Consider the following 12,887-nt stretch of genomic DNA (forward strand, 5'->3'; position numbering starts at 1 on the left):
AGCAAGGAAACCAGTGTTGCCTCCCAAAACCTCAAAAGTAGGGAAGACTACAGTGCAGGCTTCAGTCTGTTGCCAAAGGCCCGAGAGCCCCTGGCAGATCACTGAAGTCCAAGAGTCCAGAAGCTGAAGAACTCGGAGTCTGATGTTGAGGTCACGAAGCATCCAGCACAGGAGAAACATGGAGGCCAGAGACTTCGCCAGTCTAGTCCTCCCACGTTTGTCTGCCTGCTTTTACCCTAACTTCCCTGGCAGCTGATTAGATGGCGCCCACCCAGATTCAAGGCGGGTCTGCCTCCCCCAGTCCACTGTCTCAAATGTTAGTCTCCTTTAGCGACACCCTCACAGACACACCCAAGAACAATACTTTGCATCCTTCAATCCAATCCGGTTGACACTTGGTATTAAGCGTCATACTAGGTCATACCAATTTTGAAACCTGTTCCCTATAGTAGAAGCAGACTTGCCAGTTACATTACATTAACTTTTGAACATCCAGTTACCCTCCTCGTGGCTCCAGAAGGCAAATACTTACCTTTTCTCTTAGATTACTCAGCATCTTCTTATACACTTTTTTCAGTTAGCCAACCTCTATCAAATGCCTACTGAATGCCAAGCCCAGACTGGGAGATGAGCACACAGAGTATCTTCCTTCTGGAGTTCACAGTTCACATGGGGCTAAGAAGAGAAAGACTTGTACAAACAGCCAGTTAAATAGATTACAATAAAGTATCACCAGAGAGTCAAAGTCCAAGTTGTACCAAGAAAGCTCAGGGCAGAGACGTCCCTTAACAGCTCATTCTTGACTGGGCAGCATTACACAGAGGGGATGATGTTTAAGTTAGTTTGCTGGAAGCAAAGAGCATGCTGAGATGCCCAGCACATGCAATGATGGGGAGGAACGAAAGGGGGAGATATGTTTAGAGAATGGCAGGTCTTTGAAACACAGGTTGAACAGAAGAGTGTGGCAGAAAATGGAGCTGGAAAAGATGGCTTGTGTCCAATGCCATATAGTTCTACTGGGCTATAGAAGAGGTCGTTTTTTGCTGTCCTCTTTCACAAGCTCAAGTTTGGAAGCATCTGGGCATGAAATCTTTGAGTCTGGGCAGAAGTTTTTGTGAATGTGTTCATCATTCTCCTTCTTAGCTTGACGGCTACAGTCACCTTGCCCAGAAAGGCAGGCAGCTGGAACTACTGTGTTAGTGGTTCTTCTAAGTAGAAAGTATGTACAGAGTTTTGGGAGTGGGGTGGGAGGATGAGAAAATGCCAAATTTGGTATCAGAACAACTTGTGTTCATTCCACCCTCCCACCACTTACCAGCTGATGATCTTAGATAAATTAGTTGGTCACTCTAAACCTCTATTTTTGATCTGTAAAATGGTTACAACTACACCCACCTTACAGTCTAATTAGCAGTAGCATTACAAATAAATTCAGGGGGGTCCCTCAAATCTTTGGGACTGGATAAGCAGTGGATGGGTAGACAGATGGAGAAAATTGGAAGAAGTTTTAAAATTCTTCAAGGTTTCATTAGAAAAGAGGCTGAGAACGCCATCTCTTCCGACTCCAAAGGAGAGCAAATGCAAGTTCCTAGATGTTCTCAGTACCCCCAGCGTTCTTCCTTGCTATTTGTCAAACTCACTCACCAAAGCAGAGTTTGTTAAGAAAAAAAAAAAAAAAATGCGTACCATGACTTGTTACCGATAAGAGAAGGAACCTGACATTAAAGTACAAAATTCTGCAATCGTGTAATAGGCTCATCAGCTAATCTGATAAATTAGACAGGGAACCTCCTATTGGCCCCAGTCTAGATACATGGGTAAAATCATAAAGGGACAAAAAGATATTTTTTAAAAGTTTTTATTTGAATTACTCTCAAGAAGCTTGCATTCTAGGGCTGGGCGCAGTGACCCCTGGCTGTGATCCTAGCACTTTGGGAGGCCAAGAGGACAGATCTCTTAATGCTAGGAGTTTGAGACCAGCGTGTGCAACATGGAAAACCCTCTCTTTACTAAAAATACAAAAATTATCTAGGCATGGTGGCACATGCCTGTAGTCTCAGCTATTAGAGAAGCTGAGGAAGGAAAATCGCTTGAACCTGGGAGGTGGAGATTACAGTAAGCTAAGATTTTGCCACTGCACTCCAGCCTGAGAGACAGGGCAAGACCTTGTCTCAAAAAATAGTAACAATAATAATAAATAAAATAAAAAATAAAAGAAGTTTACATTTCAGACAAAGGCAATTGGACATTCACTGCAGAGAAGAGAGAAAATAAAGGACTAGGCCAGGCATGGTGGTTCACACCTGTAATCCCAGCACTTTGGGAGGCCGAGGCGGGCAGATCATGAGGTCAAAAGATGGAGACCATCCTGGCCAACCTGGTGAAATCCCGTCTCTACTAAAAATACAAAAATTAGCTGGATGTGGTGGCGTGTGCCTGTAGTCCCAGCTACTTGGGAAGCTGAGGCAGAAGAATCACTTGAAGCCAGGAGGCGGAGGTTGCAGTGAGCCAAGATCATGCCACTGCACTCCAGCCTGGCAACGGAGCATGACTCCGTCTCATTTAAGAAAAAAAAAAAAAAAAATCAAAAGAAAAAAGAAAGGACTAAATAACATGCCACAGGCAGGCACGTCTGGAAGAGCCTCAGCTACTTGGCGAGCTGGCTCCAATCCCACCTCTGCAGACCTGGCTGCTCAGCAGCAGTCCAGCCTTCACTCTCTGTGATCCTGCCCAGCTCTGAAATGATGTGACTGCTCATTTTTCTCTAAGGGCAGAGGCACAGCCTCCTTGGGATGCAAGCTGAGGGAATAGGAGCCTCCTGCTTTCAGGAGCACTCCAGGGCTTACCACTCACATTGCCCGTATCTGTTAACACAGGTAAACCCCAAGGATTTGGACCCCAAATATGCCTACATCCAGGTGACCTATGTCACGCCATTCTTTGAGGAAAAGGAAATCGAAGACCGGAAGACCGATTTTGAAATGCACCACAACATCAACCGCTTTGTCTTCGAGACGCCCTTCACGCTGTCGGGCAAGAAGCACGGTGGAGTGGCAGAGCAGTGCAAGCGGCGGACGATCCTGACAAGTAGGTGCAGGCAGCTGGGCCTCGCGTGTGGCCCCAGCACAGGCCGCTTTGTAGGGCTGGATCAGTAGGAATCAAGGATTATTTCAGTAGTCCTGCAGACACAGAAGTACCCAAAATGTGCTAACTTGGAAATATTTGCCAAGAAGGGATTTCCACCTCTTTATTAACAGAAGTCAACCAGAAGAGAAATTGTCAAAAGAATTGCTTTGCATACCTACTCCCTTAGGTTGTAAGTCCGAAGGGTCTTGGGGTCAGTGCCTTGGGAAAGACACAAAGCACTCTGAACTTTCCTCTCTGAGTCTGCCTTCAGTTGCTTCTGGGTTAACAGCTCTCATCATGTGCTTTGGGGCAAGATTCTAAACCACTCTGGGATTCAAATTCTTCATCTGCAGAATGAATGCAGATGTCAATCTCCGATATCCCTCCATACGCTCTCTAGATCTATGCTGTGAGCTCATCATCCTTTCATTCCCTCAGCACACATTTAATGAGGTACTGCTAGGGGCTGGGCACTGTTCTAGGTTCTGGCAATGCAAATGAAACATGATTCTTGCCCTCAAGGTGCTCACAGTCTGGTAGGAGAAAGAGCCAAGTAAGGCAAGAATTTCAGGTGAGCAGAGCAGGAGAAATGAAACAAGAGAACCCAGCAGGGGCTCCTAAGGTTGGCTGCAGGAAAGGTGAGTGAGGGCATTCTGCAGGAAATGATTTGGAAATCAGTAACCTGCTTTGAGAGCTGGGCAGTCCTGGATGAGGCCACAGCCTATCAGTAGCACTGACGTCTAAACTGTGACAAGTGTCTGCCTCCAGTAAATGTATCCAAAACTTTTGTAATAAAAAAGCCACAACAAAGCTGTATCAATAGATACTATTTGGTATACATTTAAGCATTCTGTATTGTGGGTTAGTGTAGTTTTATTTGAATTACAAGTTGCTGTGGAAGCTATCATCTTTTCAGTGTTTAGAAATTCTAAAGGCCTGGCTGGGCGCGGTAGCTCACGCCTGTAATCCCAGCACTCTGGGAGGCCGAGGCGGGTGGATCATGAGGTCCAGAAATCCAGACCGTCCTGGCCAACATGGTGAAACCCCATCTCTACTAAAAGTACAAAAAAATTAGCTGGGTGCGGTGGTGTGCACCTGTAGTCACAGTTAGGAGGCTGAAGCAGGGGAATTGCTTGCGCCTGGGAGGCGAAGATTGCAGTGAGCCAAGATCACGCCATACCCCCCCAGCCGGGGGGAAAGAAAAAGACTTTGTCAAAAAAAAAAAAAAAAAAAAAAAAAGAAAAAGAAAATTCTAAAGGCCTAAACAGCTGTGAGAATGAGGGGCGGTTAGCAGTGAAGGCAGAAGAGCACACCAGCTCAAGGGAGTTTGGGCAAAAGCTAAGACATATGAGAGAGGATGACTCCTGGTAGAAAAAGTAACTCCCACACGTGAAAAGCATGCAGACTGGAAGGCGCCATGTGCCGTGAAATGATACATGATCCTCTGGTCCTTCAGGCAAACCCTTGACCCTTCACTGATCCTTAACCCTGAAATCCTTTTGTACGCCTTTTGTGCAGCGAGTCACCTGTTCCCCTACGTAAAGAAGAGAATACAGGTCGTAAGCCAATCGAGCACAGAACTGAATCCTATTGAAGTGGCAATTGACGAGATGTCCAAGAAGGTTTCTGAGCTTAATCAGCTTTGCACAATGGAAGAAGTGGACATGATCAGACTACAGCTCAAACTGCAAGGAAGTGTCAGCGTGAAGGTGAGTAAGCACTGCCCAGGGCTGAGGTGCACACGGCCAGTGAAGCCTGATGGAAAGTGCTCGGGGAACTTTGTTCACAAAGAATACAAGAAACAGTTTTCTATATGTGAGAATAGAACACCTTTATCTGGGTCTTTAAAATTGCATCTAGTTGTCAATATGCATTGATTTACCCAACACCTGTAGATATGCCTTTCTTAAGTTTAGCTGAAATACAATTTCCTCTTCCTCTACCCTGCTATCCCATCTTCTGTGGATAACTGTATTCTATATCTGTATACTAACAAATGAATTAACTAATAAAGAAGTACCACATTCTTGTACATACCTGTCATTAAGAGCCTTATAAAATTGTTCTGAAAGAAATCCAAGAAGAATGATTACTAGTTCATAAAAGGTGTATGCATGTTTATCTGTCTGTCAGAGTTGTGACAGGAAGCAGATGGCATGCTCATAGTGAGTGATTGAGGAGGACAGAATAAATAAACTGTTTGCAAAAGCGTGTGATGCATTTGGGAAAGCCAGCAAGGCTGGCACGAGGGCTGGCAGCACTCAGAAGGTGTGACCACGTTAGACCTGAAGATGCAAGGAAGGGAGAGTTAGTGGAAGCAGACAGGGGAGCTGAGAGGTCCGTCTGATGACAGACAAGCAGTCAGGAGTGGCCTCAACTAGCAATAGAGAGGCTTCTGCAAGAAGGAAGCACCAGGGCCAGACAGGTGAGGCGAGTAAGGCACTCACCTTGGGCACAAAATTAAAGGGAGCCCCACATAACTTAGGAATCAAGGCATTAATTTAATTTACTATATTAATAAATTGATGCTAAATATTTATAAGGAACAAAGTAATTAATTGCTAAATAAAGGAAGATCAGTAGTAGCACCCTACACAGCTATATTGGAGCCTAAAAGCCAAAGACAAAATTAGTGCTACTGATCCTGACACTGACCACCCTCTCCTCTTCCCCACCTCTCTCGTCTGTGTTCATGGGCTGAGAAGGCCAGAAAGCAAGAGAGCCGTTGTCCTGCCCCATACAGGATGACTTCCCTAGGCACATAGCTGAGTGAAGGGAAGTGGAGATTGGATCTGGAGAAGCAAAAGATGCTACACTCAGTACCAGTGACTGCATCTGCCACACTGGCCATGCCTGCTGGTCACAGGCCACTGAAGTCAGCTCCCTCCTTCGTTTTTTTCCCTTTTTCCTTCCCAAGCCCAACAGCCACATTAAAAGCTTACATGCACTAAGGGATATGGACTCCCGTACAAGTGAGGCCATCCATGTGCATGAGCATGAATTGAACCCAGCATTGTGCATTCATTCAGCAAAACTGTTAAATGCCTCCTTGGGCCAGAATCTAAGCCAGGCCATCAAGGAGAACCCAGTGAAATGGTAATTCCAGGGCAGTGCCCACACCACTACCACTGTGCATTATCCTTTTATAATAGTATGAGTTTATTTGAGTGTTAATAGAAAAAAAAAAACAGCACTTCAAACATTTGATTTCACAGATGTTAAATTTAAATAAATATGTTGGAGTTAATCAAAGTGAATCTAGTTTTAGAAGCTATTAAGAAAACAGATTTGGTGGTTGGGATATGCCTATAATCCCAGCACTGTGAGAGGCCAAAGAGGATGGATTGCCTGAGGCCAAGAGTTTGAGACCAACTGGGACAATGTAGTGAGACCTCCGTCTCTACAAAAAATTTTTTTTAAAAAAAATTAGCCAGGCATGGTAGCAAACACCTATAGTCCCAGCTACTTGAGAGGCTGAGGCAAGAGGATTACTTGAGCCCAAGAGTTTGAAGCTGCAGTGATCGTGCCACTGCAGTCTAGCCTAGGCAACAGAGTGAGACCCTGTCTCTAAAAAAGAAAAAAGAAAGAAAAAATAGCAATCATGCAATGTGCAGATACGGCAAAAAATGTGAAAGAGTTGGCAAAAGACAAGTTTGGGAAGTTTGTCAGTGAAAGGCGAGCTCAGACTCATGCTTTATTGACAAGCTGGAGAACAGCAGATCAGTCAGGTATACAAATGAGTAGACTAGAAGTCAGTGTGTGAGAGCAGGGTGCCACGCATCCCTGCACAGCTGCTACTCTTTCCAGCTGTGGAGAAGGCTCCATGGAGAAGGCAGACCATCCTCTACCAATTCTCTTCTCCTCAACAGGTTAATGCCGGGCCAATGGCCTATGCACGAGCTTTCCTTGAAGAAACCAATGCAAAGAAGTACCCTGACAACCAAGTAAAACTTTTGAAGGAGATCTTCAGGTGAGCTTCTCTTTGTTGGAATGTTCTTCCTTGAACGTCCTCAGATAGGGAGTCCTGAATCCCCCAAGAAGCCACCACACCAGAACTCACAGAGGTGGCAGAGTCCATCAGCAGCCCGACTCTGAACTCACAGTCACTGAACTCAGTGCCACTTCCCAGGGCTGGTTTTTAATGTGTTTCATGTTGTCGCTAAAGGCAATTTGCAGATGCATGTGGGCAGGCCCTTGACGTGAATGAACGCCTCATCAAAGAGGACCAGCTGGAGTACCAGGAAGAACTGAGGTCCCACTACAAGGACATGCTCAGTGAACTCTCCACAATCATGAATGAGCAGGTGAGTGCTCTTTGGTGCACATGCACTATCAGTGGACAGAAAGTCCCTTTCACCCCTAATGCCAGAAGGACGGGAAAGAGGCTCTTTTCTTGCTGCAGAAATCACCGCATCAGCGCCATGTTGCTGAGTTGTTCTCTCCCCTATGCACACCATCCTCTTGCCCCAAAGCAGAAGTCAGGTTGGGAGAAAATCTGTAGAAAAAGATTATGAGAAACCAGACACTTTCCAGAGTTCACATGAATGCTTGGTTTTCTAGACTATGCGTCCCATTAAACACTGAGGAATACTTGGTGGTATTCCCACGCGGGTTGCTGCCACCCTCTGCCATCCCTGGTTAAGGAGCTCACAACCCCGAGGCTGTGATGTGGAGTTCACAGTTGAGGGGGTCTCTTCGCCACACTCAGAAAGAACCCCAGGACTAGTCATGGCTGTTTACCACCAAGACTGCCTCTACAGAGGCTGGACCTCCTGCAGATGTGCAGAATTCAGATAAAAGTCAACCACCTACCCACCAGCAAGTCATCCATGATGTCTGGGACGTATGCAGCATGCTCTGTAAGGCTACACACAAAATGTGGGCATTCAGTCATCTCAGTACCTTTTGGCTAAAAATCAACTGGTTAAAAGCCAAGTGCTGCTTCCTGACCGAGTTCCTAGAATCCATACCCCCACGCCCTACCTGGACATATCATCCCTGCTCCCCTGCAGGAGTTAGATGTGTTCTCTACAGAAAAACTGAGGGACAGAACTTGAATTTGTCTCCTCCTGTAGTGCTTCATACATGGTAGCCACCCACTGAATGCACTTCCCTTGTTTTCCTTAAATGGCTTGGCACCATTAATATGACCCACAAACCATGAAGTGTGTTGTATGAATCTGTTTTTTCTAATTGCATTTCCCATCTTACTTCTCTTCTTTCTTTCCGTCTTCTTCTATCCTGATTTTGAGTGGAGATAGTATTGGTTTAGGCTATTTGAAGGGCGATCGGAATTAAATACTCAGGAGAGATGACCTGATAGAAAAGAGAAAATCATAAATCTGGGAATGAAATAAAAAGAGCAAACAGTGGATCTGAAAGTTCGGGAAGGTGGTGAAGGAATGTTTGTCTCCAACTGTAAATCACATCTGACCTGGAAACTTTGGACCAAAAATGCTTTTCTCTTTTTTCCTGGCAGCTCTATCGAGGTCCGTGTTTGTACAGCTTCTGTTCCTCTGTGTCTAGTATTTCCCTCAGTACTGTAAGCAAAAGTGGTATGTTTCTCTTTCTTTATGTCTACTCTGTCATTTGTGGCCTTCTGGTGTACCCCCTTCTTCCTAGCCATTCAGTTTCTTCAGTCACCTCCACAGCGGCTAGTGCTCTCTAAGTTCTGTTTAATTAGAACAATTTCATTTCCATTTCCAGGTAGGTCGATGGGGGAAAAAGCCTTATGATTAAAACTAAAGCTCAAAACATATATTTTAAAATGAAAACTCATACTCCAACTTCTAAAATATATTTGAGCTGATTTGTTTCCCAAATAAAGATATACTATACAAAAATGCGCTAAAACAAAAATATAAAGACAAGGACCAGGTGATTAGGGGGAGAGAAAAATCATTTCTTTTCCTGGACACTTTTGCTAAAAGAAGCAAAACTTGGCTCTATGCCTCGTGGAAACTGACACAAAGGAAAGAAACTGGTGGATTGCACAGACCTTGTTACAGATCTGTAAAAAGGTCTGTCTATAGGAAAGATACATTTTCTCCTGGTCCTGGACTTCAATGGAGATTTGTCACATATGTCTCCCTCTATGGGAATACCTTCACATACCTATTTATTCATGCACATATTCTGAAAACAGGTACATAAAAAATTACAACGAAGAAAAAATTCTATTGCATGTTTAAAAATAGAAACAGGCTGGGTGTGGTGGCTCACGCCTGTAATCCCAGCACTTTGGGAGGCCAAGGAAGGTGGATCACCTGAGTTCAGGAGTTTGAGACCAGTCTGGCTAACCTGGTGAAACACCATCTCTACTAAAACTACAAAAAGAAATTAGCCAGGTGTGGTGGCAGTAATCCCAGCTACTCAGGAAGCTGAGGCAGGAGAATTGGTTAAACCCAGGAGGCAGAGGTTGCAGTGAGCCAAGATCACACTATTGCACTCCAACCTGGGTAACAAGAGCAAAACTCCATCTAAAAGAAAAAAAAAAAGAAACAATTAAAATAGATAGTTAGACATCAAAATATAAAAAAGAAATAAAATAATAGAATGAATGATGTGTAAGCAAACCCAGGTTTGTCTACTCTCTGCTCAAAAGCCGAACACTAGAAGTGAGAGTTGATGGGCGGAAAATCAGGTTTATTCATAGAGCCAGCAAACACTAAGATGGTGAACCAGCATCCTAAAGCGCCATCTTAACTCAGTACACATTTTCAGCTCTTTCTATGTTAAGGGAAGGGAGAAAAGAAGGGGGTTGAAATCAAGAACTGTCTAATGACCACAGACATCTGGGCACTGGCAACAGTCTGAGGAGGTGGGAACCTCTTTGTCCTTGGTCAGGTCACAATGCTCCTATAAATCTTTTACAAAACATAGTCAGTTATTTACATACTTCTTCATCCCAGAGTTAGTTTTTAAAGCTACATGAGGCCGGGCACAGTGGCTCACACCTGTAATCCCAGCAATTTGGGAAGCCGAGGCAGGCAGATTGCCTGAGGTCAGGAGTTCGAGACCAGCCTGGCCAACATGGTGATACCCCGTCTCTACTAAAAAGACAAAAATTGGCCAGATATGGTGGCATGCACCTGTAATCCCAGAGATTTGGGAGGCTGAGTGAGGAAATCACTTGAATCCGGGAGGCAGAGGTGGCAGTGAGCCAAGATCGCACCACTGTACTCCAACCTGGGTGAGAAAGTGAGACTCCATCTCAAAAAAAAACTACGTGATTGCTGTTTTTTCAAATTACATCAGTGCTCTAAAGTGATCCCAGTCTACGTGATTAAAACTAAAAAATGTAATTATGTTTGTTCTCTTGCTGTTTCAGCTACTTTTGCAATTCATTCCAAAGTGTCTAGAAAAATATTAGCTACAGGAGTATTTTGAAGACATCTAGTTAATGAAGGAACCTCCAGTACGTATAGGGAAAGACACAAAACAAGATAGAGTGGATGCTGCTATGTAAAATGGAGACGTTGAGATAAAGTAGTTTGAGTTGTCACTGACCAGCAGGCAATAATTACTTTTATAGGTGCCAAAATTCCATACCGTTTAATAAATGGCAAAAAACATAAAAGCCTTCTATGACTGAGGCCAAAGTAAGGCCTATAAGCATTCAGATTGAACCTCAGTATAAGATGCCCATTTGGAGTCTGTTTCAAAATTCAGTGAGAATAACAGCATAGTGAAGTCAACTGCGATGACGGGTATCAAATAAAAAATGCAGAGAAAGGAACAGATCCAATCTGGTGCGATGCCTAGCATAGGTATACGCACCTGGAGTCTACTCTTTGAACATATCATCAGCCAGATTATTTATTCAGAGCTTTGTAATATTGACCATAAAGAGAATTTATTGGTAGTATAGGATATTTAGATGCTGAGTGCTCTTTGGGGAATAGAAGTAGCAATTCTATCTTGGAAGAGGAGTAGAGATGAAGATCATGGCACAGTAGGACAATGTGTGAAGTTAGTGGAAAAATATTCACAATTAGAAATGTAATTAATTTCTCTTCTGGACAAAAACATATTTTAGAGGTATCTGGAGTTTCCGTTGTTATTGTACTTACATGTCATTATTTGAGTCAATCTGATAAAGCATTTTTTAGACACATTAACATTCTTTTCTTTTCTTTTCAAAATTAAAATCAGGTCAAGACCTTTTTTTTTTTTTACTATATTTCCTTTTATGCAAACATTTAAATAAGCTTTCTAATGTTCCCCTTTTTCAGCAGATGCTGACAATATAAATTATAAACTTTTAGAATAGAATAAAATCCTGGAATTACTCAGATATATTTGTAAGTTTCATCCAAACATTTATAAATTTATATCAAATAGCAGAAGAGGATTGTGAAACTATTTTAACTTTCACTAAAATGGCTAGCGCATGGTCTTGGGGAAAAATTCTTTAGATCTACTTTGACATGTATCTTTTCATAATTTGCATAAATTACCCTGTGGGGAATAAAAACCTCTGTTCTGGGTTCTCATTTTGTGTTTGGGATATTAACATTAACCTCTCTATTATCTTATTTCGTTGTGCTTTTTCCTGTCTTAAGATTACGGGCAGGGACGACCCGTCAAAGCGCGGAGTGGAGCAAACCTACACTCGAGTAATTAGCAAAGCAACTCTGACCCTCCCCACCGTCTCCATCTCACCTAGTGCTGAAGTCTGAGGGGTCTGCAGCATCAGACCCACCTCTAAGAGAACTTTCTAAATTTGCAGCTAATCTCGGGGAAGAGAAAGACAGATTTAATTTATTTGAAGTTTTCATGGTGTTAATATTTTTGTTTACCTCGCTAGCTTGAGAATTTTGCCAGCCTCTGAATTTGCACATTTTGTATAATTTTTTTCTTTGAGCAGTGTTGATCAAGCCAACTTGAATATTTGCCATGAAATTCCAGTGAATGTGTAGCTCATATGCAAACCCCAAGTTTGCCGTCAGTTATATTATGTTCAGTACCCCAGTCCCAGTACACAGATTTTAATGGTTGAAGTGAATGTTTTTGTAACATTTAAGCATATTTCAAATGTAAATAAAAGATTGTAAAATATACGGTTTTTACCAAATTTAAAAGATCCCTTTTAGTTAATATTATGAGAGTACTAAAAATATATGAATAATGTTTCAGATACCATTATATTAGAATATTTGTGTATGTGTACAAAAGTGTTGATAAATACTAATCTTTAAAATTTGTGGAGTTTCTTTATTTATAATATATGTGCTCTTAAAAGCAATGGGATGTGAAATTATGAAAGTATTTTGTTGTTCATAGAAATAAAAAATACAGTTACTTTGCATTTGGTTTCCCCTTGAAGAGTGGGTGAATTACTGAGAAAAATGGTTCATTGGATATCTACCGAATGCAAATCTAAACTCAATACTTATGATGCCATGCCAAGAACCAAGAAAGGACTCAAATTTCAGCTAAGAAGTTCCTCCAAAGATGAACTGGGAAGATCAGAGGTTTCTAAATGTAGGAGAGACTTAGAATGACTTGGGGAAAATATAATGAATCCGAATCTTAAGGTTTGTGGAGGTTCTCAGACGGATCACAAATGTTCCATTTCTCTCCTCTAACCTTGTGTTAAGATTGCACTTTCCTGCTTCTTTCGAAGGCAAGCATGACCATCTGACTTGCTTTAACCCTTGAAATGTTAGCAGAAGTAACACATGTTATTTTCAGGCAGAGGCATCAAAGCCAGTGAGCAGTTCTTCCCAGGCCCTTCCCCTGATGTATTTACCTTTGAT

General features: G+C 42.8%; 1 protein-coding gene across 12 annotated transcripts in view; it reads left to right on the forward strand.

Annotated features, from left to right (window-relative positions):
• DOCK10 (dedicator of cytokinesis 10) overlaps positions 1–12,441 on the forward strand; it is a 275,833-nt gene extending 263,392 nt beyond the window's left edge. For 5 of the 12 annotated variants that reach the window (XM_032277648.1, XM_032277637.1, XM_032277641.1 and 2 more), the window contains 6 exons: positions 2,877–3,087; positions 4,645–4,835; positions 6,996–7,096; positions 7,292–7,430; positions 8,606–8,681; positions 11,691–12,441. In XM_032277648.1, the coding sequence (XP_032133539.1) occupies positions 2,877–3,087; positions 4,645–4,835; positions 6,996–7,096; positions 7,292–7,430; positions 8,606–8,681; positions 11,691–11,752 (780 nt within the window). In that variant the 3' untranslated portion in view covers positions 11,753–12,441. The remainder of the gene's footprint in view (positions 1–2,876; positions 3,088–4,644; positions 4,836–6,995; positions 7,097–7,291; positions 7,431–8,605; positions 8,682–11,690) is intronic. The other 7 variants (XM_032277643.1, XM_032277640.1, XM_032277644.1 and 4 more) reach the window with 5 other exon arrangements.
• Positions 12,442–12,887: the final 446 nt, after the last annotated feature.

Source organism: Sapajus apella, unplaced genomic scaffold (assembly GCF_009761245.1).
Source record: "Sapajus apella isolate SASKATOON/1434 unplaced genomic scaffold, GSC_monkey_1.0 scaffold10, whole genome shotgun sequence".
In the NCBI taxonomy this organism is placed as follows: domain Eukaryota; kingdom Metazoa; phylum Chordata; class Mammalia; order Primates; family Cebidae; genus Sapajus; species Sapajus apella.